The sequence below is a fragment of the Physella acuta genome, unplaced genomic scaffold (assembly GCF_028476545.2).
Source record: "Physella acuta isolate Inbredline_101_S28 unplaced genomic scaffold, ASM2847654v3 ptg000264l, whole genome shotgun sequence".
Taxonomy (NCBI): domain Eukaryota; kingdom Metazoa; phylum Mollusca; class Gastropoda; family Physidae; genus Physella; species Physella acuta.
The window spans coordinates 2,244,335-2,271,651 of NW_026731783.1; the positions used below are offsets into that span (position 1 = coordinate 2,244,335).

General features: G+C 34.6%; 3 protein-coding genes and 2 non-coding genes across 5 annotated transcripts; 3 read left to right on the plus strand and 2 right to left on the minus strand.

Moving 5' to 3' along the window:
- Positions 1-7: 7 nt before the first annotated feature.
- Positions 8-13,003, minus strand: LOC131939027 (acetylcholine receptor subunit alpha-L1-like). The gene is made up of 9 exons (XM_059297278.1): positions 12,922-13,003; positions 11,081-11,220; positions 8,926-8,970; positions 8,601-8,710; positions 8,019-8,121; positions 7,360-7,443; positions 4,846-5,015; positions 4,055-4,227; positions 8-460 (listed from the first exon to the last, which is right to left on the minus strand). Exons 1-9 carry the CDS (start codon positions 12,977-12,979, stop codon positions 189-191), a joined length of 1,155 nt encoding a protein of 384 aa, XP_059153261.1. The 5' UTR covers positions 12,980-13,003; the 3' UTR covers positions 8-188.
- Positions 13,004-16,182: 3,179 nt separating this feature from the next.
- LOC131939132 (small nucleolar SNORD12/SNORD106) lies at positions 16,183-16,273 on the plus strand. The gene has a single exon (XR_009386392.1). It is a non-coding gene; the product is annotated as a small nucleolar SNORD12/SNORD106 (small nucleolar RNA).
- A 370-nt stretch (positions 16,274-16,643) lies between these two features.
- On the minus strand, positions 16,644-25,499 carry LOC131939083 (acetylcholine receptor subunit alpha-L1-like). Its single transcript, XM_059297315.1, has 9 exons — positions 25,418-25,499; positions 24,087-24,226; positions 21,577-21,621; positions 21,252-21,361; positions 20,670-20,772; positions 20,000-20,083; positions 18,245-18,414; positions 17,694-17,866; positions 16,644-17,181 (listed from the first exon to the last, which is right to left on the minus strand). Exons 1-9 carry the CDS (start codon positions 25,473-25,475, stop codon positions 16,913-16,915), a joined length of 1,152 nt encoding a protein of 383 aa, XP_059153298.1. The 5' UTR covers positions 25,476-25,499; the 3' UTR covers positions 16,644-16,912.
- Positions 25,500-25,507: 8 nt separating this feature from the next.
- On the plus strand, positions 25,508-27,315 carry LOC131939084 (protein Pixie-like). Its single transcript, XM_059297316.1, has 4 exons — positions 25,508-25,522; positions 26,485-26,627; positions 26,942-27,064; positions 27,279-27,315. Exons 1-4 carry the CDS (start codon positions 25,508-25,510, stop codon positions 27,313-27,315), a joined length of 318 nt encoding a protein of 105 aa, XP_059153299.1.
- Positions 27,148-27,238, plus strand: LOC131939128 (small nucleolar SNORD12/SNORD106). Its single transcript, XR_009386389.1, has one exon. It is a non-coding gene; the product is annotated as a small nucleolar SNORD12/SNORD106 (small nucleolar RNA).
- Positions 27,316-27,317: the final 2 nt, after the last annotated feature.

A 27,317-nucleotide genomic window follows, 5' to 3' on the forward strand; every position in this document is an offset into this window, starting at 1 on the left:
GAATACTATTGTACTCTAAAACTAATAAAGAAAGAATGTTAATTTAATTATAATGATAAATTAAATTAAGAAACCACAAAGCATGAGACGACAGATGTGATGTCATGTATATTTCACTAAAATAATTAAATTAAGACAACAGATGTGATAAGGACTGAAATGTATATTTCATTAGAAAAATAATGAATTTAAAAAACCATAAGGCGTAAAATAACAGTTGTGATGACGACAAAGAATATGACATTAAATATCAGGAACAATAAATTGAGTCCTGAGGCTCTATTTCTTGATTTTAGGACTTTCCACCATTTATCAGTCGTAACTGCATTTCTACCATCATCCAAGGTGTCCACGGAGACGGATTTGAGTTTTTTCTTGTCCTTTTCGTGCATGACAATAACCAAACAATTCCCCGCGACAGCAAATATCGCAACTATTATTAGAAGCGAGATGTACACAACTGGAAGACATGGTTAAAGACCTTTTACGGCCTCATGAGGACCCGACTTTAGCACCGATTATCTCAAAAACTATAGCAGCTATATCCATTATCTAACTTAATTCCAATAAAAGAGTAGATAGATTGTAGTCTCAATTTTTTTCAAACTAGTATAACAAGTTAAAGATAAACGTTTTTTGTCTTAAAAATCGTACTACACCATATTTACCAAAAATTTGACAGGGCGAAAAAAAACTAAAAAATCACCAACTTTCACAAAACCACTAAAATTCTTCTATTGCATGCACAATAATCACCTTTATATCGATTTAAAGGGGAAAATGTTACCTAATTATGTAAATTAAATTGAGTGCTATAAATGATGCAGTTAAATGTCCAGATTTGAGAAAATAAGGTGGGGGTGAACATTTTATACCTCAACACGGCTTTAAGTCCGTTTTTTTTAATTGACAAAGAATTACTAAAACTTAACAGATATATAGAAAAAGTTATTTATTTGTAACTACAGTTAATCTACATTTAAAAAGAAACATTCTCAGTGAAATAATTTAGTGTTAGATCGCTGAAAAACGTTAATAAAAATGCACGATTTCAGAATTAAAATCGGGCCGAGATTAAAAATAGACAACCTATTTTAGACTTATTTTTAGCAAATTACAACCGGTAAATGAAGAAAAAAGAAACACAGTGTGATAAAGTATACCCATAACTGTAAAGACTAATTGAATTATATATTTAGCAGATAGTTTGGACATTTTAAATCGGATAATCAGTTCTTATTAGCGTTTTTATCGCAATTTTCTGTAGTTTTCTCTCGAAACGTTGCCGGTCGAAAAACTAGGTCAGCGTGACCTTTTACTAAATATATTCAAATTTTACAGATGAAGTTTAGTTTTAAATTATAAATACTTGAATATTTTCATATTTTATTGTATTCTTTTTAATATTGAACTGTTTTTATTGTGATATAATGCGTAAGAAAAAATAGATTTCTATTCAAACACTTCAGGGGTCTGATCCGGGGCGGGCTTTTATTTTCTTTGTAAAAAATTTCGTGATCGCGTCGGCGAACGGGAGTTACACATAGTTTCGTTATCGCGCTTTGCCATTCGCGCCATCTTTGATATTGTAAAGATAGTTTCGCATTTAAATAGAAAAATGGACGATCTTTCTAACCATGCTAGTAGAAAATTTGTATTCTTAGTGGATTTTGGTGAAAATTCAATTTTTCGTAGAAAATTTGAGAATTAAACCGTTTTTACTAAAATAATTTGTTAACATTTTATACGAGACTAAAGGTCATTCAATCCTGCGTACGATAAGCTATGTTTAGAATTCATACGTCACGTGGCGCCGAAGCGCAAAGCGTCAGAATGCGATAGGGGTAAAAACGGGTCTGTCATTTTGCCGATAAAAATCGTTGCGGTGATGTTTTTCAAGCTACAAAAACATGTATTCTTCCTTTACCAATATAAAAACAAACAACACACCATTGTAGAGCTTAAGTTAAGCTTTCTAACCATACCATTTTTATTAGTATACGCTTAATTTTTATGGGAGAACTTTGTGATGGAAAGTAGGGAAAAAGTAAAGAAAATGAGCAGAAACCTCGATTTTCGGCAGTTTGGAGTACCTAATTTTAAGAAAAAAGGCTTTTTATCATAATTATATTCATTAAACACAGAAAGGTCACAAATGAAAAGGTGCACAAAAAATAAAAGTAAAATTAGTAAAAAAAAAAAAACAAAGTTAGTCTGGTGTAACCTTCCTAATGCTGGTTCCCAGAAAGAAGCGCAACGGAAAAAAGCGCAACGGAAAAAAGCGCAACGGAAAAAAGCGCAAAACAAAAAGCGCAACGGAAATAAGCGCACACGGAAAAAAGCGCAAAGAGAAAAAAGCGCACACGGAAAAAAGCGCAAAGAGAAAAAAGCGCAAAGAGAAAAAAAAAGCGCACACAGAAAAAAGCGCAAACAGAAAAAAGCGCAAAAAGAAAAAAGCGCAAAGAGAAAAAAGCGCACCCGGAAAAAAGCGCAAAGAGAAAAAAGCGCAAAAAGAAAAAAGCGCACACAGAAAAAAGCGCAAACAGAAAAAAGCGCAAACGGAAAAAAGCGCAAACAGAAAAAAGCGCAAACGGAAAAAAGCGCAAACGGAAAAAAGCGCACACAGAAAAAAGCGCAAACGGAAAAAAGCGCAAACGGAAAAAAGCGCACACAGAAAAAAGCGCAAACAGAAAAAAGCGCAAACGGAAAAAAGCGCAAACAGAAAAAAGCGCACACAGAAAAAAGCGCAAACAGAAAAAAGCGCAAACGGAAAAAAGCGCAAACAGAAAAAAGCGCACACAGAAAAAAGCGCAAACGGAAAAAAGCGCAAACAGAAAAATGCGCAACCAGAAAAAACAACGAAAAATGTGCAAAAGAGAAATTTAGCACAAATACCTATATCGACAAGATGACACATTTATTCTGTAGAATAGGAACGATTGGGAGGGAAGTGACATATAGCGCAAGAAATTTAGAGGTTAGGTAGGGTATAATAAATGGTGGGGTTAGGAAAGTTAGTTACCCACCTACCCACCTACCCGCCTACCCACCTACCCACCGAAAAAGGATCGGCGAAGTTCGTTAGTTTCGTAAACTGTACTTTTTTTTAATGAAAATTCATTGACATCATTGACATATGTTACATATATGTTGCATTTTGCGACAATCTTAATTAGTGCGTTGGGCTTGTATGAAAACTCACTTCGAACTAACTCAATTACATGCTATTTATTTTAACATTACACGGTAAGCGTCACCCAACTGTTGTGATTCGAGGTGAGGACAGGTTCGACAATAAACCAACACGAAAGTACGAAAGAGACATAGACTGCCTGTTAGAGAATGGACCCCCTAACTTTCCTAACCCCTAACCCGTTGTTTTTTCTGGTTGCGCATTTTTCTGTTTGCGCTTTTTTCCGTTTGCGCTTTTTTCTGTTTGCGCTTTTTTCTGTGTGCGCTTTTTTCTCTTTGCGCTTTTTTTCTCTTTGCGCTTTTTTCCGTGTGCGCTTTTTTCTCTTTGCGCTTTTTTCCGTGCGCGCTTTTTTCTGTTTGTGCTTTTTTCTGTGTGGGCTTTTTTCTTTTGGCGCTTTTTTCTCTTTGCGCTTTTTTCTCTTTGCGCTTTTTTCTCTTTGCGCTTTTTTCCGTGTGCGCTTTTTTCTCTTTGCGCTTTTTTCCGTGTGCGCTTATTTCCGTTGCGCTTTTTGTTTTGCGCTTTTTCCGTTGCGCTTTTTTCCGTTGCGCTTCTTTCCGGCCACCCCTAATGCTATATTGTGATGCGATTAAATTAATTAAACATTTTAAAAAAGTTAATTAAAAAAACAACTATCCCACTTCTCCGAAGTATGCGGGGATGAGGGATACATAGTGTTAAACAAGCGCGTTTCTTCTTTTTTTCCAATTTGGTGCATAATAAGCAGAGGTAGGGCTTTCTTTGTGATGCGGGAAGGGGAGGGGGAGGAGCGTGTGGACATCATTTGGGTGTGTTTGTTATCTTAACTCTTAAGCCTGGTGCTAAAAATATAAATCTCAAAAATAAAAATGAACGCATACTAACCCAACAGCGACATCTTTAACGAGTCTTTGGGCAGTTCTTTATTGATAATGCTGAGAAACACAGTGAAGGCGACCAGTATGGTGAAGGCGACAGAGAGTTTGTCCTTCTCATCCGGAGATATTACGAAAGACAGGATACTCAAGATAGCCAACAGCATGATCGGTAGTAGTACCCTGAAGAAGGAGAGATAGTCAAAGTACAGTGAAGAGTGTTTAGAGCCAGGGAAGAGAACCGCATACATACATATATATATATAGATTTACGAATATACATTTATATGAAGACTTATAAAGATATATACATAGTTTTTTATGCAAATGTAAGTCTGTACAGAGTTTGTTCCAGGCATCTCTTCGGGGGGGGGGGGGGGGGGGCGCGAAGCCCCCCCCCCCGAAATTTTTTTTACCGTCCCCGCCCCCGAACGAAATGAAATTTATATAATTTAAATAGAAAATATATAATTTTAACAGTGTCCGCCCCCCCCCCCCCCCCCCCGAAGAAAGTCTACCATCCCCCCGAAAATTTCAAGTGCCCCGCCGGAGAAAAAAGTCTGGAAGAAACACTGAGTCTGTAAGCTTAATACCGTAAACACAACTGTTTATATTTGATGCGTTTGTTATTAATATCATTCAAAGGCTGGACACGAGTATATTAGCCTAGCGCCCGTATCAATTTTAACAAATAATAAGTCCCCAAAGCCACTACGGTTGATTTAAAATTAAAATCCCATGTCTACTTTCCTCGTTTAAAAGCTAACATCATATCACCAAGTAAAATAAAAAAATACGCACGTTATAACAAGATACAAAGGCCTTCTAGTGAGCGTTATCTTGAAGAGCATGTACTTGTAGTATTTGTGGAAGTGGTGGGAATATATGCACTCGACTCCACTGGACCTAACTTTGAACACCTTGTTGGGAATAAACCTTTCCAAATTGATAGGTTCTGGGCCGGTCGTTATCTGGGGGAAGATTTTAGCTTAGCAGTATATATATATATATATATATATATATATATATATATATATATATATATATATATATATATATATATATATATATATATATATATATATATATATATACATATATATATATATATATATATATACATATATATACATATATATATATATATATATAAATATATATATATATATATTTATATATATATATATATATATATATATATATATATATATATATATTATACATATATATATATATATATATATATATATATATATATATATATAATATATATATATATATATATATATATATATATATATATATATATATATTATATATATATACTAGCGTACCCGTCCCCGCGCGTTGCCGCGGGAATAGAAGAAAGTCCGACGAAATATATAAGAGGGGTTTCATCCCTGCGTTACCAATCCTATATTCTTAGACGTGTGAACTTGTTTTCTAAATGGTACGTATTTAAAAGTAAACATTGCCTACGCTTGGATCATAAGTTTACCCACACTACCGAATGAAAACCGGAGTGTACATTAATCACTCCCTCGAAACAATGAGTTAGAACACACTTCGGTGACCGCCCATGTGTTAGGGACGTAGAGGGTCGCTCTCGGAAGCCCCCCCCCCCCGACTACACGACCGCATAGGCGCAGCGTACGGCGCTTGGCTTTTTAAAACTAACAGGCTGCATCGTGCTCATAGGATAACCTAGAGTGCCAAATAGCATCCTGTTAACAATGATGCAGATTGCGTCATTCACTAAACTGACACAAATGAACAGGATGTTTTCTTTAACACGTAAACAAATTATTTAACGTGTTTTAAACATCAGTCTGACTGATGCAATATGTTAGCGTTACTAATGGTCTATTATTAGATGCTCGATCTCAATTTCTGATTGGATTGTCTAAAAATAGTTGCAAATTGCATCATTCGCAAAGTGGCGAAACTGTTTCGATTTTTTTACGGACAAAAAGAAACATCCAAGTTAATAATCTAACCTTCGTTAATTTTTCTGATTATAAAAATAAAATGTATTACATGGCCCTCAGCGGGCTATGTTAGCCTCTGGGAGCCTAAACTGTTTGCAGCCAAATCGCACCCTCCTAGGGCGCCGGGGGACACGCCTGATTCAATTTATATACATATATAAATATACATATATACTGAACGGCATGGTAACAACACCATAGGCACCAGCAAATAAAATCAGGCAGATAATCCAGAACTGACAAATCGTGTTCAACAATAATGATGTACTTGGACGGATGGCCTGTGCAGAGGCGTAGCGAGGGCAGAGCGGGGGGTGCGGACCGCACTGGGTGAAACCTTTTAGGGGGTGACCCCAAGGTGAAGAATAGCAACATGTACACAAGAAAAATCCTTATTTAGGCAGTTTGATTAATTTTTCATTAAAGTTAATTAGTCTTTTAAGTACGAATCAACTATTATTACAAGGGGGTAGGGGTAACACCTTGACGTAAATGCGCTAACTATACAGAAAACAATGCTACATCCAACTGTATTATTAACAAATTATAGATAAATATAGTTACTATTAAAGCTGCAGTGATTAAAGCTTATACACATACGTATGTGACATATATTTAAATTATAGGCCCATTTAGGCCGACGCAGACACACACACACACATACATACATACATACATACATATATATATATATATATATATATATATATATATATATATATATATATATATATATATATATATATATCCTCGGGGGGGGGGGGGGTAACACCACGAAGTGCCGCACAGGGTGATACCCGACCTAGCGACTCCACTGGGCCTGAGCATCTTTGACATCAAGGTAACTGTAGGGTTCATCAAACATAAAACTGTAACATAGTTTGAGATCGTTATGCTTCCTTTGAGAAAAGAGCAGCTTTTTCTTCCATTGGTTTTTATCAACGCAAAGAGCAGCTTTTTCCTCCGTTGATTTTTCGATGCGAAGAATAGCTTTTTTCATGTTTTTTTAAGCGGATTTCATGTTTTTTTGTCATAAGTTTAGTCATATTTTCTGTACTTTTCTAATTTTGGTAATATTTGTTTCGACTGCTAAGCCCTCCTCCCCCGCACCCCCCCCCCCCCCCCCCAGAAAAAAAATAAAGTGACAAAAAATCTCTTTATTCTAATGTGGCGGAATGTTTAATGCTATAAATGTAACGCCTACAATTTCCATGCTCTTTGTAGTATAAAGAAGATTATGAAAATTAAAATAGATATTACCCTTTGTCTCATATCAACGAATGATATAAGTTGATTTACCAACCAATCCGAAGCGAAGCTAACTTACATTTATGGCGGACACGTCATGCATCCACGAAATGACTTTAACAACGCACGTGTTCTCGTCAAATGGATACTTAGATACATCCACCTGGATACATAAACATATTACACTTTGAAAACTTTTCACATTCAGCTTTTAATTATATAATTAGCATTTATCAGCAAATTTGATTAATAAAAATAATAATTATGAAACTATTTCCAACACACTTTAAAAAGCTACTATACAGGTACGGTGGTCTCAAGCAAACATAAATACATAACTATATGAACAGCAAGAAAATATAATAGTATACAAGACAACCCGTTCTATCAAATGGATAACATTCTGACGGTAGAAAAGCACGAACATGAGCGTAAAAAGCAGGATTTTCATAAAGCTTTTTGATCCCGATGGCAAATTTTTGCTCTTCGATCGACCCCTGGAGAGTTTGCAACATAGGGATTATCCCAAACGTTTGAGATCCACCGACGGAAATTTCACGCAAATTAGTCGTTCAGTGTATTCTACACAGCCCCAATAACAGATCATATGACTAATATATTTACTAAAAATAGAAATGTATAGATAGAAACATCAAGGCTGATACAGACCCCCCCCCCCCAAACTTGGCACAATGAATAGACCCGGTTTGTATACATTATACTGAAAGATATACATACATCACATGAAACTTCAAGATTTATGGGCGGCTCCCAAAGCACTCTGCCCTTATGGTTGATAGCTACATTTATATTACTTTCCCCAAGGTAAGAATCGCGGATGCTGAAAAAAAAATGAGCATCAGTGGGCAGGTTAAAGATGGTGTCTTAAAGGAGTGAGAAAAGTTGCGTGGGGCGGGTTTTTAAATAAATAAATATACAGTTATAAATATGATTTTGTTGTTGGTAGATTTTCTACATACTTGCACTTTTAAAATTTTAATTTTTGAATTGATTGAGTTTTGCTGTTGCTTTTTGGGCTGTCATATTTCACGCAAATATCTTTTACGCAGCTTCTGAAAACCTATTGTCCAAAGCTGTCGTTGTTCTCTGTCGCCGCCTCGTTATTTCATTCATCAAAAATAACTTCTGTTTCTGCTTGTCCCCAAAACGATTTTATACTTAATTAAATATCCTATCGAATAAAGTTTCAAGTCCATACAAACAACTACTTTAAATGATTAGCTGCCAGATTAATAATTTTTTTTACTTATTATATATAGATTGCAATATCAGGCTCCTATACATTAAAGTTTAGCTTACTTATTGTAGATGGTAATATCAGGTTTCCACACTTGTCGTTGAGGCGCAATGATGTCTTCAATTCCGCCATACTTTGATGTGTTCCAAACCAACAATTCATCTTTCCATTTCTTGTAAATATTCATAGTATGAAATATATATTAATATGTGTATACGTAAAAAAAAAGTTGAGGTTGGTAAAAGACAATCCTAGCAAAATGATACATAGTGAATACGGACCGGTGTGTTCACAATATACATTCCTACAATACTGCGCACAAACACACATACAAACAACTGATATACATATGCAAGTTAACAACTATCATCTAAATCATTTACTTACAAAAGACATAAAACCGCTGAATTTTAACACCTGTTTCTTGATATCCTGTGAGAAAAACAAATGACCTCAAGGACAAAAGATATCAGAAGTAAAGCGGTAATGATCCAGTGGCGGAACTAGAAAAAAATGGCCGCCCCGCAAATTTTTTTTTAGCCCCCCCTATATATATATATATATATATATATATATATATATATATATATATATATATATATATATATATATATATACAAACACAAAATACGACCAGAGCATGGGATACTCATTGCTGGCCTGTTCGGGTTTTGAATAAAAATGGGTCTTTTTCCAATTAAAACAAATTACTACATCATGTCATGTGAGTAAGTGCTTTAGTGTGTTTTGAGTAAATCAGTTTAATCCTATCTGCTATGGGTTCTAAAATCCATTCGGCCAAAAGAATATAAAACATGAAATCTTTGTAGAAGTAATGGTGTCTCGTGTTATGATTATTTTTATGTTTTTTTTGTATTTATATTATTAATTTTAAATACATTTCCTTTTTATAAAAGTTCATTCTTTAGTAAATACTTTATGAAAAGATATTAAGTAAGAGAAGTAATTTCTTTTTAATTTTTTTAGTACAAATATATTAAAAGGAGCTTATGAGCAGCCCAATTTGACTATTTAAAAAATGGAAATAAGTCATAGAATTGGAAAAAGAATATACAAGAGCGTGGGGATGGTGTCTATAGAATAAAGATAATCTAACCGCAGCTATGGTAATCGTTTTACAAAACAAACATCAAGTCAAAAATTGCAAGAAAATTAGATTTTTTTAACTATAATAAAAACTATTAGGGTCGGCCGTGGGCCCCTAAATGGCGTGCCCCCCCCCCCCCGCATTGCGGGGTCTGGCGGCACTATAGTTCCGCCCCTGTAATGATCTCTCCTAAACTTTCATGTATATTCATTATTTTGAATAATATGCAGAAGATGGTCGAGTTGGTAAAGCTCATGTTTGCTGAACCGAAAAGTCTCGAGTTTAAACCCTCGGTTATATAAGCCCGGTCAGTAAGAAAAGCAGTCAACGGCCTACAAGCGCTTAACAAATTGACACATAATACTTCCAGCAAAATTTAAGAACAAATAAGGTTTTCATATTTGTTTTTTTTTTCACTTTTTTAGTAATTAGTTCTAAAAGAAGTTGACACTAAATCTATATAGGCTTTGACTGAAATATTTTACTACTTTACAATCTCTAAAAGACAGCGGTGTGTCCCCTCTTGGAAATCAACAGCGATCTCTAGTGTTTAATCTTGTAATCTAACCTTTTGTCATTGAATATAGTTAAAACCCAAATAGTAGATAGCGATCTCTAAATGATAATTGTCTGCCCCTTCTACGTGATCGACAATATATATATATATATATATATATATATATATATATATATATATATATATATATATATATATATATATATATATATATATATTAATTTATTTATGACATTTGTATGATACATGTTTGAGAATGGACGACTATGTAAGTTGAAGGTCAATGTGATTATATGTGTTTGAGATGAGACCAGAGTTTCTTCCAGGCATCTCTTCGGGGGGGGGGGGGGGGGGGGGGGGGGGGGGGCTTAGACCCCCCCGAAATTTTTTTACCGCCCCCCCCCCCCCGAACGAAATGAAATTTATATAATTTATAAAGAAAATATATACTTTTAACAGTGTCCCCCCCCCCCCGAAGAAAGTCTACCGCCCCCCCCCCCCCCCCGAAAATGTCAAGTGCCCCCCGGAAGAAAAAAGTCTGGAAGAAACACTGGATGGGACCTCTATTTAGGGTGAATGTCAGTTTGGTGAAATTTGTTTGAGGTGTTTGAAGTAGGATGCCAATTGAATGAGTAAGAAGTTGGTTCGTTATCGATGTAAAATATACTAATAGTAAGTCAATGAAAAGAGGAGGTCGATGCCATTATTTTCAAGAAGTTTAAATGAAGAGGTTAAAGTTTATAGAATATATGATAAATATAGTCGGCGAGGTATGGTCAATTAAAATTGTTTGATATTTTACATAAGATTATACCTGGAAATGACGTCGATAGAAATATTTCATGTGTGTGTGTGTGTGTGTGTTCAATAATAGAAGCACAATTCGTAATAAAAAGAACAGCTAATCGTGAGATTACCAGATCAAGGATCATAGCCAGGTACATTGTCACTTGCACCTTAACACTTTCACCGTGGTTCAAGATGGGGCGGATTTCTGGGTCGTATACGTCAAAGAGGTCGTTGTGCAGCTTCGTCATTGTATGTGCGCTGGCTGTAGCTGTTGTAAATATACTCCTCATTTGGATTAGGCATATCTTTACAGTAATGGATCCCTCATCACCCCCGGGAGAGGTCTCGCAGGTTCCAGTAAATATTTTAAAAATCGTAAGCGATGTTATTAAAATAGATCTAATTATGGTTGTAAAAACTTGATTGTGCGGTTATTGTCGGACTTTACTAAAGATGAATGTTTTAAGAATGTTTAATTAAACAGAATAAAATGAAAGCCAAAAGTCAAAAGTTTTTTTTTCAGATTATCTTATTGAACATGTCTATAAACATAGCGTAGCGAAGTGGTCTTAAAATAAATAATTATCCACCTGCAAAGTTTTCAATACCAAGAACTACGAAGTAGAATTTTCAGAAATGTCTTTCTTATCAGCCAATCAAAGTTTGCCATACAAAAGTGAACCTTCAAGTAAAACGACTTGGTTTAATAGAAATGTTGCCTTAAACCCTAAATACTGTTTTCAAGTAGACTGCATTTGCAACTTATATGAAATAAATCTTTATTTTTAAAATATTGAATATCTGAATTTTTTTTAAGATAACATTTTTTATAGCTATTTCTAGAACTGCGATGAAGGCCAAATTAAAAAAAAAAACTTGTTTATAAAAAGTTCATCTTTTTTAATCGTTGAGTTCATCTATTTTAAGCGTTAAGTTCATCCTTTTTAATCGTTGAGTTCATTTTTGTAATAAACAAAGTTAGAACTGTTAGTAAGGCGGGAAATAAAAGTGTTCAAGTGTAAGCATGAATGGGAGTAAATGTTTAGTTTGTGGATGATGTTTTGTAACGACAACACTCATTGGGTGAAAGCATTGCCACCGATTATAATCCTGCAGCTATGAAAAAAACAAGTTAATTAAAAAGTCTAGTGACATTAATGCGCAATTTCCTTATGTTATCTAAAAATAGCTCTGACGTATAATGCTGGGATGCGTTCAAGCTAGAAGAACGATCGGTTTGTAGGTGTTTATGTAATTTTAAAATTTGTGACTAAACGAGAGGATATTTTTGAAAACTTTCTTCGGCAATATTGTTTTAAATTATGGCAGGAATCGATTGGTACATGTTTCAAGTCGCTAAGTGGTCTGGTTGCCGAGATATGGGCCAAAAACTGCATTTGTTCGAGGTTTTTTGGCTTTTCCGGGAAATACATGAAAGAAACCCGGAATTTTTATGGCCTATGCTCATTCTCGTAACTTGCTTAACATAATTGCTTTTGGAACTAGTCATCGATATTGCTTCGTTGAGGAGGAGATACGACTTAAAGCCCGGACACACATTCATCCATACATTCATTCATCCATCCATCCATCCATTCCCAGAAATGACGCGTTAATAAACGCAATTCTCCAGAATGGAAATTGCGCTAAAAATTACGAAGTAAATTCTCAACCATTATATTTTAACAATAATCATAAGTCTAAATCTTTAGGTAGAATAAATGAACACTTTAGGACAAAAACTTAACTCTAATAATGTCAAATCAATGGTTCATGTAGGTCTATCGTTAACGAAGATTTAGATTCTAGATCTAGATCTAAATCTAGATGACTAGATCTAGATCTAGATCTAGATCTAAATAGACTATCTTGCAGTATGGATGGAAGAAAATTAAGCCGGACGGCCTATTTGCAGTAACATGCAAATCTTATATAAGAAAATTTTCATAGTTATTCAAACTTGACTTGCCTTTTTCAAGAAGGTCTTGAAATAATAACAAAGAAAACCAGAATTTCCATAAGAACATTCTTTACAACAAGAAAGCCATTCAATTATCAAATGACTGACTTTAAAGTAAATACAACACCAAATTTGGGTGTAAAACGGTGCGAACTTTTGCGCACTTTAGCGTCAAGATAAAACCTAAATTCGTGCATGTTTGGAATACACCGTTAGCCTTATACTTTACTAGCTGCATACCCGTGCTCCACACCGGTAAATCTTTTTTAAATGTACCAACTTGGGAACAGAACAAAACTAAACACAACAAAAACACAATATAAATAGAAAACACAAACACAACACAAACACTAATAAAAACACCAAATAAACAGGGAGTGATCTCCCTTAAACTTTCTCGAATATTCTTATATAAAATAACAGGGGATGGGAACTCGGGCTATAGACATGATTTTTAATCCATTTTAAATACTTAAAGTTTTAAAAATAGAATAAAATCTCGTAGACAAATTAATTGCACACCAAGTGAACGCCAAATAAAAAAGCGCATAATAGTGCGCAATATTATTAGTACTTTTAAAATTGACATTAGTTTTTTGAGAAATCGGAAGTAGCGTAAAGTACTACTTCCAGTCAACGGAAATTACTCAAAATTTAACAGAAGGTAGAGAATTAGATCTTTTACTTACATATGAAATTTAATTTATCTATCTGAATTAGTACTCAAAGTAGGAAAAGTACCACTTCCGGTTATCGGAAATCGCTCAAAAGTTGATACGGATCTACGATTTTGATAAAATACTTATATATGAAATTTCATCCACCTAGCTGTAACGGTACTCAAGCTATCGTGTTTACACACGGACAGACACACAGACACACACACACAGACATACGGACAAGATTGCAAAATTATGTTTTTCCGTATCAGTGAGGTGTATAACGTCGAGATTTGTAAAAATCTCGTTTTTTTTTGCACGATTACAATACTTTCTCTATACTTCGTATATACGAGAAAGTAAAAACAATGCAAACACAAACGCAAAAAAAAAACAACGAAAAACAAACACAAACTCATAACAAAAACACAATTTAAATGCAAACATCAACTCATTGTGCTTACAGTTTAGCCCGTGGCGCCAAATTGCACCCAGTCCAAACGCCGGTCGACGCGCCTGATTCAGTGAATGACAATAAAACCCCCAGCTTGTCCGCAAACGGAAAGTTGGATTAATAATTAGTAAACAGTACGTTCAGTGTATAAAATAAAATAAACCGGGAGTGATCTCCCCTAAACTTTCTCGAATATTCTTATATAAAATAACAGGGGATGGAAACTTGGGCTATAGACATGATTTTTAATCCATTTTAAATACTTAAAGTTTTAAAAATAGAATAAAATCTCGTAGACAAATTAATTGCACACCAAGTGAACGCAAATAAAAAAAGCGCATAATAGTGCGCAATATTATTAGTACTTTTAAAATTTACATTAGTTTTTTGAGAAATCGGAAGTAGCGTAAATTACTACTTCCAATCAACGGAAATTACTCAAAATTTAACAGAAAGTAGAGAATTAGATCTTTTACTTACATGTGAAATTTCATTTATCTATCTGAAATAGTACTCAAGTTATAGGCTTTTAAAAAATTCAAAGTAGGAAAAGTACCACTTCCGGTTATCGGAAATCGCTCAAAAGTTGATACGGATCTACGATTTTGATAAAATACTTATATATGAAATTTCATCAACCTAGCTGTAACGGTACTCAAGTTATCGTGTTTACACACGGACAGACACACACACGGACAGACACACACACACACAGACATACGGACAAGATTGCAAAATTATGTTTTTCCGTATCAGTGAGGTGTAAAACGTCGAGATTTGTAAAAATCTCGATTTTTTTTTTGCACGATTACAATACTTTCTCTATACTACGTATATACGAGAAAGTAAAAAGGCAGTATTTAACATATCCGTGTTTTACCTACCATATTGCACTTTATCAATTAATGCATTTTTTCAGTACTTTAAATTTTAAAATTTACAATAGAGTTTCATGACTAAAACCATTGCGCATCTAATGAACGTGATGACAAGTCTATAACAGTACTTGAGTACCGTTACAGCTAGGTTGATGAAATTTCATATATAAGTATTTTATCAAAATCGTTGATCCGTATCAACTTTTGAGCGATTTCCAATAACCGAAAGTGGTACTTTTTTTTACTTTGAATTTTTCAAAAGCCTATAAATTGAGTACTACTTCAGATAGATAAATAAAATTTCACATGTAAGTAAAAGATCTAATTCTCAATCTTGTTTCACATTTTGAGTAATTTCCGTTGACCGGAAGTAGTAATTCACGCTATTTCCAATTTCTAAAAAAAAAAAACGCATGTAAATTTATAAAGTACTAATAATATTCCGCACTATTATGCATATTTTGTTTGGCGTTCGCTTGGTGCGTAATTCTTTTTTCTACGAGATTCTATTCTATTTTTAAAAGTTTAAGTAATTAAAAATCATGTCAATATTCCGAGTTGCCATCCCACGTAGTGTTATATAAGAATATTCGAGAAAGTTTAGGGGAGATCACCCCGGTTTATTATTGTTGGTTAAGTATATCATTTAACATTCACAGGTTCAAAATCTTTCTGGTGGTGAGTTGCAGCGTGTGGCCTTGACCTTGTGTCTTGGAAAGACTGCTGATATTTATCTAATTGATGAACCTTCTGCATACTTGGATTCAGAGCAGCGTCTGCACGCAGATAAAGTGATCAAGAGGTAACTAGTTTTATAGGGCTATACTTAACTTCCTCACACACTTAACTTTAAGTCTCCTTCTCCACTTACTGCCCTAACTGGGGTAAATGGAGAAAACCAGAAGCATTCATACTCAAGAAGCCAGTGATTAAAATGCTTTGACATATTTTTATATGAAATATTTTCCCGAATATGAGGCTTCAGTTTAAATAAAAGCAAGTCTAGTGTAAAGTCTAATAAAAAATGTTTTTTTAATCTACTTTATTCAATTTTCTCTAATGTCAATGTCTAGGTTCATTCTTCATGCAAAGAAGACAGCGTTTGTTGTTGAGCACGATTTTATCATGGCAACATATCTGGCTGATCGTGTAGTTATGTTTGAGGGGCAACCATCAATCACAACTAAAGCCAAATCGTAAGTAGTTTTATAAATTTAGCAGTGTGGCTAACTTAATGACCAGTGTTTTTCTTGTCTATTAAGTTATAGTACATAGACTTGTCTTTGATGATGATGACTTATTTTTTCCCCTCGGCATATCGAAATGTGCTGATAACAGTTTTGAAAGCCAATTTTGTCTGAATCAAAGACATTACTAATCTTAATTAAGCATATTGCGTTTTGTTAGCAGAATTGTAAATATTTTGCTAGAAGGATGGGACTCTTAATTTGAAAACGGTCTTCTCCAAGAATAGTTAGTTATAATGAGCTGTTTGATAACACAATATGCTAAATCAATTAGATATGGTTACTGACACAGCCGCCCCCCCCCGAATAGATGCCTGGAAGAAACTGCGGGGCACCCTAGTAGCCCTCCTAAAACTACGCCTTCTGATAATGATTCCTATAGAGAAGGAAAAATAACTGCTCGTTTAAATTTTAAAGAAAAATTGACAAACTTTGGTTGGAATAATCCATTTGGCTTTATTTTTGGACATAACGCTGATTGTTAATTTAATCTGATGAAAGAAAATTGTACACATAGAGAACCACAACACGTTCAAATAAAATAAAAAATTCAACTGAATACTAATTTGCTCTAAAACTAATGAAGAAACATAATGTAAATTTGATTAAAATAAGAATTAAATTAAGAAACCAGAAAGCATGAGACGACAGATGTGATGACGATAGACATGTATATTTCACTAAAATAATTAAATCAAGAAACCACGAGACAACAGATGTGATAACGACAGAAATGTATATCTTATTAAATTAATAATTAATTTAAAAAACCATAAAGCATGAAACAACCGTTGTGATGACGACAAAGAATATGACATTAAATATCAGGAACAATAAATTGAGTCCCGAGGCTCTACTTCTTGATTTTAGGACTTTCCACCATTTATCAGTCGTAACTGCATTACTACCATCCAAGGTGTCCACGGAGACGGATTTGAGATTTTTCTTGTCAATTTCGTGCATGACAATAACCAAACAATTCCCCGCGACAGCAAATATCGCAACTATTATTAGAAGCGAGATGTACACAACTGGAAGACATGGTTAAAGACAAGGTAACAGTCTTGTTACTAAAGTGTGTTGGGTAAATAATAAATCTCACATTAAAAAAATAACATTTTAAGAAAAAAGGCTTTTTATCATAATTATATTCATTAAACACAGATAGGTCACAAATGAAAAGGTGCACAAAAAATAAAAGTAAAAAAAAAAATTTAGTCTGGTGTAACCTTCCTAATGCTATATTGTGATACGATTAAATTAATTAAACATTTTAAAAAGTTAATTAAAAAAACAACTATCCCTCTTCTTCGAAGTATGTGGGGATGAGGGATACAGTGTTAAACAAGCGCGTTTCTTCTTTTTTTTTTCCAATTTGGTGCATAATAAGCAGAGGTAGGGCCTTCTTTGTGATTCGGGAAAGGACAGGGGGGGATGAGCGTTTGGGCATTATTTGTGTGTTTGTTTCTTATATAATTATCTTAACTCTTAAGCCTGGTGCTAAAAATATTAATCTCAAAAATAAAAATGAACGCATACTAACCCAACAGCGACATCTTTAACGAGTCTTTGGGCAGTTCTTTATTGATAATGCTGAGAAACACAGTGAAGGCGACCAGTATGGTGAAGGCGACAGAGAGTTTGTCCTTCTCATCCGGAGATATTACGAAAGACAGGATACTCAAGATAGCCAACAGCATGATCGGTAGTAGTACCCTGAAGAAGGGGAGATAGTCAAAGTAGGGTGGAGAGTGTTTAGAGCCAGGAAAGAGAGCCGCATACATACATATATATAGATATACGAATATACATTTATATGAAGACTTATAAAGATATATACATAGTTATTTATGCAAATGTAAGTCTGTAAGCTAAATACCGTAAACACATCTGTTTATGTACAATGTGTATGTTATTAATATCATTCAAAGGCTGGATACGAGTATATTAGCCTAGCGCCCGTGTCAATTTTAACAAATAATAAACCCCCAAAGCCACGACGGTTGATTTAAAATTAAAATCCCATGTCTACTTTCCCCATTTAAAAGAAAGATAACATCATATCACCAAGAAACATTAAAAACAAATACGCACGTTATAACAAGATACAAAGGCCTTCTAGTGAGCGTTATCTTGAAGAGCATGTACTTGTAGTATTTTTGGAAGTGGCGTGAATATCTGCACTCGACTCCACTGGACCTAACTTTGAACACCTTGTTGGGAATAAACCTTTCCAAATTGATAGGTTCTGGGCCGGTCGTAATCTGGGGAAGAAGATTTTAGCTAAGCAGTAGATATATATATATATATATATATATATATATATATATATATATATATATATATATATATATATATATATATATATATATATATATATATATATATATTGTTACGAACCCAAGTGATTTTTACCTGGGTTTGGTCCCATCGAGGAGGGCCAGGTAATTAAAATGAAATGCTTAGGCATGTTAATGCACTGGCCAGCATAGGCCGTGAGAACCTTTGGGCCGTGACGGCCACACCGGATTGGTTACCACGCTGTGGGCGGTGCATACCTGGTGTCTTGGGGTCCGAGCTATTAACGTGGCCAAGAACTCGTGATTTACGGCTGGGAAAACCTTCCAGATCGCACAGGGCCGAGATGGACGGTCATGTCCTGACCTGACCCGACATGGGGGTCAGGCTCGATTAACAAGGTTCCCACACTAGCGGGGGACGACTTGAGTACTTTAGGAGGGTAGACCGGAGACTAGGGACACTCACACTCTCGACAGACACTCGGGACACACACACGGAGACGGACGGACGTCTCGGATAGCTAGGTTTAGAGGAGACAGACATGGGGTCGTCTCTGTGAGCTAGTGGAAAGCCACGACATGTTTTAGACTTAGGCTAGGCTAGACGGTTAGGGACAAGTAGGGTAGTCGTACTAAGTACTTTAGTTGTAGATAGTTGTGTATTTTTCCTATTGTGTTCCATGTGGTGGCGGGTTAATGTTAGATGTTGTATTTTGTGGCGAATAAATAGAGATTACTGAAGTTGGCATTTATTTATTTTTATTTTTCTTCTTCTTGTTTACGATCCCCTGACTAGTTCGAAAGGATTAGAGAAGGGGGTACGTAACAATATATATATATATATATATATGTGTGTGTCAGCGTCGGCTTACATGGGTTTATAATTTAAATATGTCACATACGTATATGTATACGCTATGTGTCTATGTATGTATGTATGTATATATATATATATATATATATATATATATATATATATATATATATATATATATATATATATATATATATATACTTGGGGGGCGGGTGACACCACGAAGTGCCGCACCGGGTGACACCCAACCTAGCGACGCCACTGGGCCTGGGCAGCTTTGCGATGCTGTTTCACATCAAGGTAACTGAAGGGCTCATCAAACAAAAAGCTGTAACATTGTTTGAGATCGTTATGTTTCCAGTAAGAAAAGAGCAGATTTTTCTTCCGTTTGTTTATCGATGCGAAGAACGAACAGCTTTTTACTTGGTAGGTTTTGTTGGCGCGGATTTCATGATTTTGTCATAAGTTTAGTCAGATGTTCTGTACTTTTCTAATTTTGTTAATATTTGTTTTTAAACGCTAAGCCCCCCCCCCCCCCAAAAAAAAAAGGGGACAAAAAATCTCTTTATTCTAACGTGGCGGAATGTTTAATGCTATAAATGTAACGCCCATAATTTCCATGCTCTTTATAATATAAAGAAGATTAAGAAAATTAAAATAGATATTACCCTTTGTCTCATATCAAAGAATGATATAAGTTGATTTACCAACCAATCCGAAGCGAAGCTAACTTACATTTATGGTGGACACGTCATGCATCCACGAAATGACTTTAACAACGCACGTGTTCTCGTCAAATGGATACTTAGATACATCCACCTGGATACATAAACATATTACACTTTGAAAACTTTTCACATTCAGCTTTTAATTATATAATTAGCATTTATCAGCAAATTTGATTAATAAAAATAATAATTATGAAATTATTTCCAACTTGCCGTACACACTTTAAAAAGCTACTATACAGGTACAGTGGTCTCAAGCAAACATAAATACATAACTATATGAACAGCAAGAAAATATAATAGTATACAAGACAACCCGTTCTATCAAATGGATAACATTCTGACGGTAGAAAAGCACGAACATGAGCGTAAAAAGCAGGATTTTCATAAAGCTTTTTGATCCCGATGGCAAATTTTTGCTCTTCGATCGACCCCTGGAGAGTTTGCAACATAGGGATTATCCCAAACGTTTGAGATCCATTGACGGAAATTTCACGCAAATTAGTCGTTCAGTGTATTCTACACAGCCCCAATAACAGATCATATGACTAATATATTTACTAAAAATAGAAATGTATAGATAGAAACATCAAGGCTGATACAGACACCCCCCCCCCCCAAACTTGGCACAATGAATAGACCCGGTTTGTATACATTATACTGAAAGATATACATACAGCACAAGAAACTTCAAGATTTATGGGTGGCTCCCAAAGCACTCTGCCCTTATGGTTGATAGCTACATTTATATTATTTTCCCCAAGGTAAGAATCGTGGATGCTGAAAGAAAAATGAGCATCAGTGGGCAGGTTAAAGATGGTGTCTTAAAGGAGTGAGAAAAGTTGCGTGGGGCGGGTTTTTAAAATAAATAAATATACAGTTATAAATATGATTTTGTTGTTGGTAGATTTTCTACATACTTGCACTTTTAAAAGTTTAATTTTTGAATTGATTGAGTTTTGCTGTTGCTTTTTGGGCTGTCATATTTCACGCAAATATCTTTTACGCAGCTTCTGAAAACCTATTGTCCAAAGCTGTCGTTGTTCTCGGTCGCCGCCTCGTTATTTCATTCATCAAAAATAACTTCTGTTTCTGCTTGTCCCCAAAACGATTTTATACTTAATTAAATATCCTATCGAATAAAGTTTCAAGTCCATACAAACAACTACTTTAAATAATTAGCTGCCAGATTAATAATTTTTTTTACTTATTATATATAGATTGCAATATCAAGCTCCTATACATTAAATTTAGCTTACTTATTGTAGATGGTAATATCAGGTTTCCACACTTGTCGTTGAGGCGCAATGATGTCTTCAATTCCGCCATACTTTGATGTGTTCCAAACCAACAATTCATCTTTCCATTTCTTGTAAATATTCATAGTATGAAATATATATTAATATGTGTATACGTAAAAAAAAAGTTGAGGTTGGTAAAAGACAATCCTAGCAAAATGATACATAGTGAATACGGACCGGTGTGTTCACAATATACATTCCTACAATACTGCGCACAAACACACATACAAACAACTGATATACATATGCAAGTTAACAACTATCATCTAAATCATTTACTTACAAAAGACATAAAACCGCTGAATTTTAACACCTGTTTCTTGATATCCTGTGAGAAAAACAAATGACCTCAAGGACAAAAGATATCAAAAGTAAAGCGGTAATGATCCAGTGGCGGAACTAAAAAAAAATGGCCACCCCGCAAATTTTTTTTTAGCCCCCCCCCACCTATATATATATATATATATATATATATATATATATATATATATATATATATATATATATATATATATATATATATATATATACAAACACAAAATACGACCAGAGCATGGGATACTCATTGCTGGCCTGTTCGGGTTTTGAATAAAAATGGGTTCTTTTTCCAATTAAAACAAATTACTACATCATGTCATGTGAGTAAGTGCTTTAGTGTGTTTTGAGTAAATCAGTTTAATCCTATCTGCTATGGGTTCTAAAATCCATTCGGCCAAAAGAATATAAAACATGAAATCTTTGTAGAAGTAATGGTGTCTCGTGTTATGATTATTTTTATGTTTTTTTTTTTGTATTTATATTATTAATTTTAAATACATTTCCTTTTTATAAAAGTTCATTCTTTAGTAAATACTATATGAAAAAATATTAAGTAAGAGATGTAATTTCTTTTTAATTTTTTTAGTACAAATCTATTAAAAGGAGCTTATGAGCACCCCAATTTGACTATTTAAAAAAGGGAAATAAGTCATGGAATTGGAAAAAGAATATACAAGAGCGTGGGGATGGTGTCTATAGAATAAAGATAATCTAACCGCAGCTATGGTAATCGTTTTACAAAACAAACATCAAGTCAAAAATTGCAAGAAAATTAGATTTTTTTAACTATAATAAAAACTATTAGGGTCGGCCGTGGGCCCCTAAATGGCGTGGGCCCCCTTCATTGCGGGGTCTGGCGGCACTGTAGTTCCGCCCCTGTAATGATCTCTCCTAAACTTTCATGTATATTCATTATCTATATATATAATTCTCTTCTGGGAGCCGCTAGAAAACAAGCTGCAAACGCGCCAAGAAAACAAGCTGTAAACGCGCTCCCTACCTCCCCACCCCTACATGGTTTTAGTGAGCTGTGTTCACTCTAAATGTTTACAAGCAGAGCCAACGATTTTAAACGTAGGGGGGGGGGGGAGGGGGAAAGGAAGGGAGGGGGGTTATGGTCCTTAACGAGCTACTTATAGTGTTTTAAAGAAATATTTTCAGTGGCAGCGTTGGTACTGTCGAATTCACAAATTTTGAATTACTGAAAAGTAGAAAAAACAACAACTAAATAGCGGCGTATGATACGCCGCGGGCCGGCTCGTTTTGAATAATATGCAGAAGATGGTCGAGTTGGTAAAGCTCATGTTTGCTGAACCGAAAAGTCTCGAGTTTAAACCCTCGGTTATATAAGCCCGGTCAGTAAGAAAAGCAGTCAACGGCCTACAAGCGCTTAACAAATTGACACATAATACTTCCAGCAAAATTTAAGAACAAATAAGGTTTTAATTTTTTTTTTCACTTTTTAGTAATTAGTTCTAAAAGAAGTTGACACTAAATCTATATAGGCTTTGACTGAAATATTTTACTACTTTACAATCTCTAAAAGACAGCGGTGTGTCCCCTCTTGGAAATCAACAGCGATCTCTAGTGTTTAATCTTGTAATCTAACCTTTTGTCATTGAATATAGTTAAAACCCAAATAGTAGATAGCGATCTCTAAATGATAGTTGTCTGCCCCTTCTACGTGATCGACAATATATATATATATATATATATATATATATATATATATATATATATATATATATATATATATATATATATTTATTAATTTATTTATGACATTTGTATGATACGTGTTTGAGAATGGACGACTATGTAAGTTGAAGGTCTATGTGATTATATGTGTTTGAGATGGGACCAGAGTTTCTTCCAGGCATCTCTTCGGGGGGGGGGGGGGGGGGGCTTAGACCCCCCCGAAATTTTTTTACCACCCCCCCCCCCCCCGAACGAAATGAAATTTATATAATTTATAAAGAAAATATATACTTTTAACAGTGTCCGCCCCCCCCCCCGAAGAAAGTCTACCGCCGCCCCCCCCCCCCCCCCCGAAAATGTCAAGTGCCCCCCGGAAGAAAAAAGTCTGGAAGAAACACTGGATGGGACCTCTATTTAGGGTGAATGTCAGTTTGGTGAAATTTGTTTGAGGTGTTTGAAGTAGGATGCCAATTGAATGAGTAAGAAGTTGGTTCGTTATCGATGTAAAATATACTAATAGTAAGTCAATGAAAAGAGGAGGTCGACGCCATTATTTTCAAGAAGTTTAAATGAAGAGGTTAAAGTTTATAGAATATATGATAAATAGAGTCGGCGAGGTATGGTCAATTAAAATTGTTTGATATTTTACATCAGATTATACCTGGAAATGACGTCGATAATCGATAGAAATATTTCATGTGTGTGTGTGTGTGTCTGTGTGTGTTCAATAATAGAAGCACAATTCGTAATAAAAAGAACAGCTAATCGTGAGATTACCAGATCAAGGATCATAGCCAGGTACATTGTCACTTGCACCTTAACACTTTCACCGTGGTTCAAGATGGGGCGGATTTCTGGGTCGTATACGTCAAAGAGGTCGTTGTGCAGCTTCGTCATTGTATGTGCGCTGGCTGTAGCTGTTGTAAATAGACTCCTCATTTGGATTAGGCATATCTTTACAGTAATGGATCCCTCATCACCCCCGGGAGAGGTCTCGCAGGTTCCAGTAAATATTTTAAAAATCGTAAGCGATGTTATTAAAATAGATCTAATTGTGGTTGTAAAAACTCGATTGTGCGGTTATTGTCGGACTTTACTAAAGATGAATGTTTTAAGAATGTTTAATTAAACAGAATAAAATGAAAGCCAAAAGTCAAAAGTTTTTTTTTCAGATTATCTTATTGAACATGTCTATAAACATAGCGTAGCGAAGTGGTCTTAAAATAAATAATTATCCACCTGCAAAGTTTTCAATACCAAGAACTACGAAGTAGAATTTTCAGAAATGTCTTTCTTATCAGCCAATCAAAGTTTGCCATACAAAAGTGAAACTTCAAGTAAAACGACTTGGTTTAATAGAAATGTTGCCTTAAACCCTAAATACTGTTTTCAAGTAGACTGCATTTGCAACTTATATAAAATAAATCTTTATTTTTAAAATATTGAATATCTGAATTTTTTTTGAAGATAACATTTTTTATAGCTATTTCTAGAACTGCGGTGAAGGCCAAATTAAAAAAAAACTTGTTTAAAAAAAGTTCATCTTTTTTAATCGTTGAGTTCATCTATTTTAAGCGTTAAGTTCATCCTTTTTAATCGTTGAGTTCATTTTTGTAATAAAAAAGTTAGAACTGTTAGTAAGGATGGAAATAAAAGTGTTCAAGTGTAAGCATGAATGGGAGTAAATGTTTAGTTTGTGGATGATGTTTTGTAACGACAACACTCATTGGGTGAAAGCATTGCCACCGATTATAATCCTGCAGCTATGAAAAAAAAATTACGAAGTAAATTCTCAACCATTATATTTTAACAATAATCATAAGTCTAAATCTTTAGGTAGAATAAATGAACACTTTAGGACAAAAACTTAACTCTAATAATGTCAAATCAATGGTTCATGTAGGCCTATCGTTAACGAAGATTTAGATTCTAGATCTAGATCTAGATGACTAGATCTAGATCTAGATCTACTAGATCTAGATCTAGATCTAGATCTAAATAGACTATCTTGCAGTATGGATGCAAAAAAATTAAGCCGGACGGCCTATTTGCAGTAACATGCAAATCTTATATAAGAAAATTTTCATAGTTATTCAAACTTGACTTGCCTTTTTCAAGAAGGTCTTGAAATAATAACAAAGAAAACCAGAATTTCCATAAGAACATTCTTTACAACAAGAAAGCCATTCAGTTATCAAATGACTGACTTTAAAGTAAATACAACACCAAATTTGGGTGTAAAACGGTGCGAACTTTTGCGCACTTTAGCGTCAAGATAAAACCTAAATTCGTGCATGTTTGGAATACACCGTTAGCCTTATACTTTACTAGCTGCATACCCGCGCTCCACACCGGTAAATCTTTTTTAAATGTACCAACTTGGGAACAGAACAAAACTAAACACAACAAAAATACAATATAAATAGAAAACACAAACACAACACAAACACTAATGAAAACACCAAAACAATGCAAACACAAACGCAAAAAAACCAACGAAAAACAAACACAAACTCATAACAAAAACACAATTTAAATGCAAACATAAACTTATAGTGCTTACAGTTTAGCCCGTGGCGCCAAATTGCACCCAGTCCAAACGCCGGTCGACGCGCCTGATTCAGTGAATGACTATAAAACCCCCAGCTTGTACCGTTACAGCTAGGTTTAATGAAATTTCATATATACGTATTTTATCAAAATCGTAGATCCGTATCAACTTTTGAGCGATTTCCAATAACCGGAAGTGGTACTTTTTTTTACTTTGAATTTTTCAAAAGCCTATAACTTGAGTACTATTTCAGATAGATAAATAAAATTTCACCTGTAAGTAAAAGATCTAATTCTCAATCTTGTATCAAATTTTGAGTAATTTCCGTTGACCGGAAGTAGTAATTCACGCTATTTCCAATTTCTCAAAAAAACGCATGTAAATTTATAAAGTACTAATAATATTCCGCACTATTATGCATATTTTGTTTGGCGTTCGCTTGGTGCGTAATTCTTTTTTTCTACGAGATTCTATTCTATTTTTAAAAGTTTAAGTAATTAAAAATCATGTCAATATTCCGAGTTGCCATCCCACGTAGTTTTATATAAGAATATTCGAGATAGTTTAGGGGAGATCACCCCCGGTTTATTATTGTTGGTTAAGTATATCATTTAACATTCACAGGTTCAAAATCTTTCTGGTGGTGAGTTGCAGCGTGTGGCCTTGACCTTGTGTCTTGGAAAGCCTGCTGATATTTATCTAATTGATGAACCTTCTGCATACTTGGATTCAGAGCAGCGTCTGCACGCAGCTAAAGTGATCAAGAGGTAACTAGTTTTACAGGGCTATACTTAACTTCCTCACCCACATTTAACTTAGTCTTCTTCTCCTGTGAGGGTGTAAACTATTACTAGTGAAAATGTAAATTAATGCCCTTTCTGGGCTAAGTGGAGAAAACCAGAAACATTCATACTCAAGAAGCCAGTGATTAAAGTGCTTTGACATATTTTTATATGAAATATTTTCCCGAATATGAGGCTTCAGTTTAAAGAAAAGCAAGTCTAGTGTAAAGTCTAATAAAAAAATGTTTTTTAATCTACTTTATTCAATTTTCTCTAATTAGATTGCCTTCAATGTCTAGGTTCATTCTTCATGCAAAGAAGACAGCTTTTGTTGTTGAGCACGATTTTATCATGGCAACATATCTGGCTGATCGTGTAGTTATGTTTGAGGGGCAACCATCAATCACAACTAAAGCCAAATCGTAAGTAGTTTTATAAATTTAGCAGTGTGGCTAACTTAATGACCAGTGTTTTTCTTGTCTATTAAGTTATAGTACATAGACATGTCTTTGATGATGATGACTTATTTTTTCCCCTCGGCATATCGAAATGTGCTGATAACAGTTTTGAAAGCTAATTTTGTCTGAATCAAAGACATTACTAATCTTAATTAAGCATATTGCCTTTTGTTAGCAGAATTGTAAATATTTTGCTAGAAGCATGGGACTCTTAATT

Bases quoted from the DNA above. Each gene is read 5' to 3' on its own strand.
- LOC131939084 (XM_059297316.1), top strand. The intron at 26,628-26,941 runs GTAACTAGTTTT...TTCAATGTCTAG, and splicing joins GCAGCTAAAGTGATCAAGAG to GTTCATTCTTCATGCAAAGA. The intron at 27,065-27,278 runs GTAAGTAGTTTT...TTTTGTTAGCAG, and splicing joins ATCACAACTAAAGCCAAATC to AATTGTAAATATTTTGCTAG.
- LOC131939027 (XM_059297278.1), bottom strand. From the start codon at position 12,979: ATGTTCTTATGGAAATTCTGGTTTTCTTTGTTATTATTTCAAGACCTT. The intron at 8,711-8,925 runs GTAAGTAAATGA...AATATTTACAAG, and splicing joins TCAGCGGTTTTATGTCTTTT to AAATGGAAAGATGAATTGTT. The intron at 461-4,054 runs GTTAGTATGCGT...CATGTCTTCCAG, and splicing joins GTTAAAGATGTCGCTGTTGG to TTGTGTACATCTCGCTTCTA.
- LOC131939083 (XM_059297315.1), bottom strand. From the start codon at position 25,475: ATGTTCTTATGGAAATTCTGGTTTTCTTTGTTATTATTTCAAGACCTT. The intron at 20,084-20,669 runs GTATGTATATCT...TTATGTATCCAG, and splicing joins ATCTTGAAGTTTCTTGTGCT to GTGGATGTATCTAAGTATCC. The intron at 17,182-17,693 runs GTTAGTATGCGT...CATGTCTTCCAG, and splicing joins GTTAAAGATGTCGCTGTTGG to TTGTGTACATCTCGCTTCTA.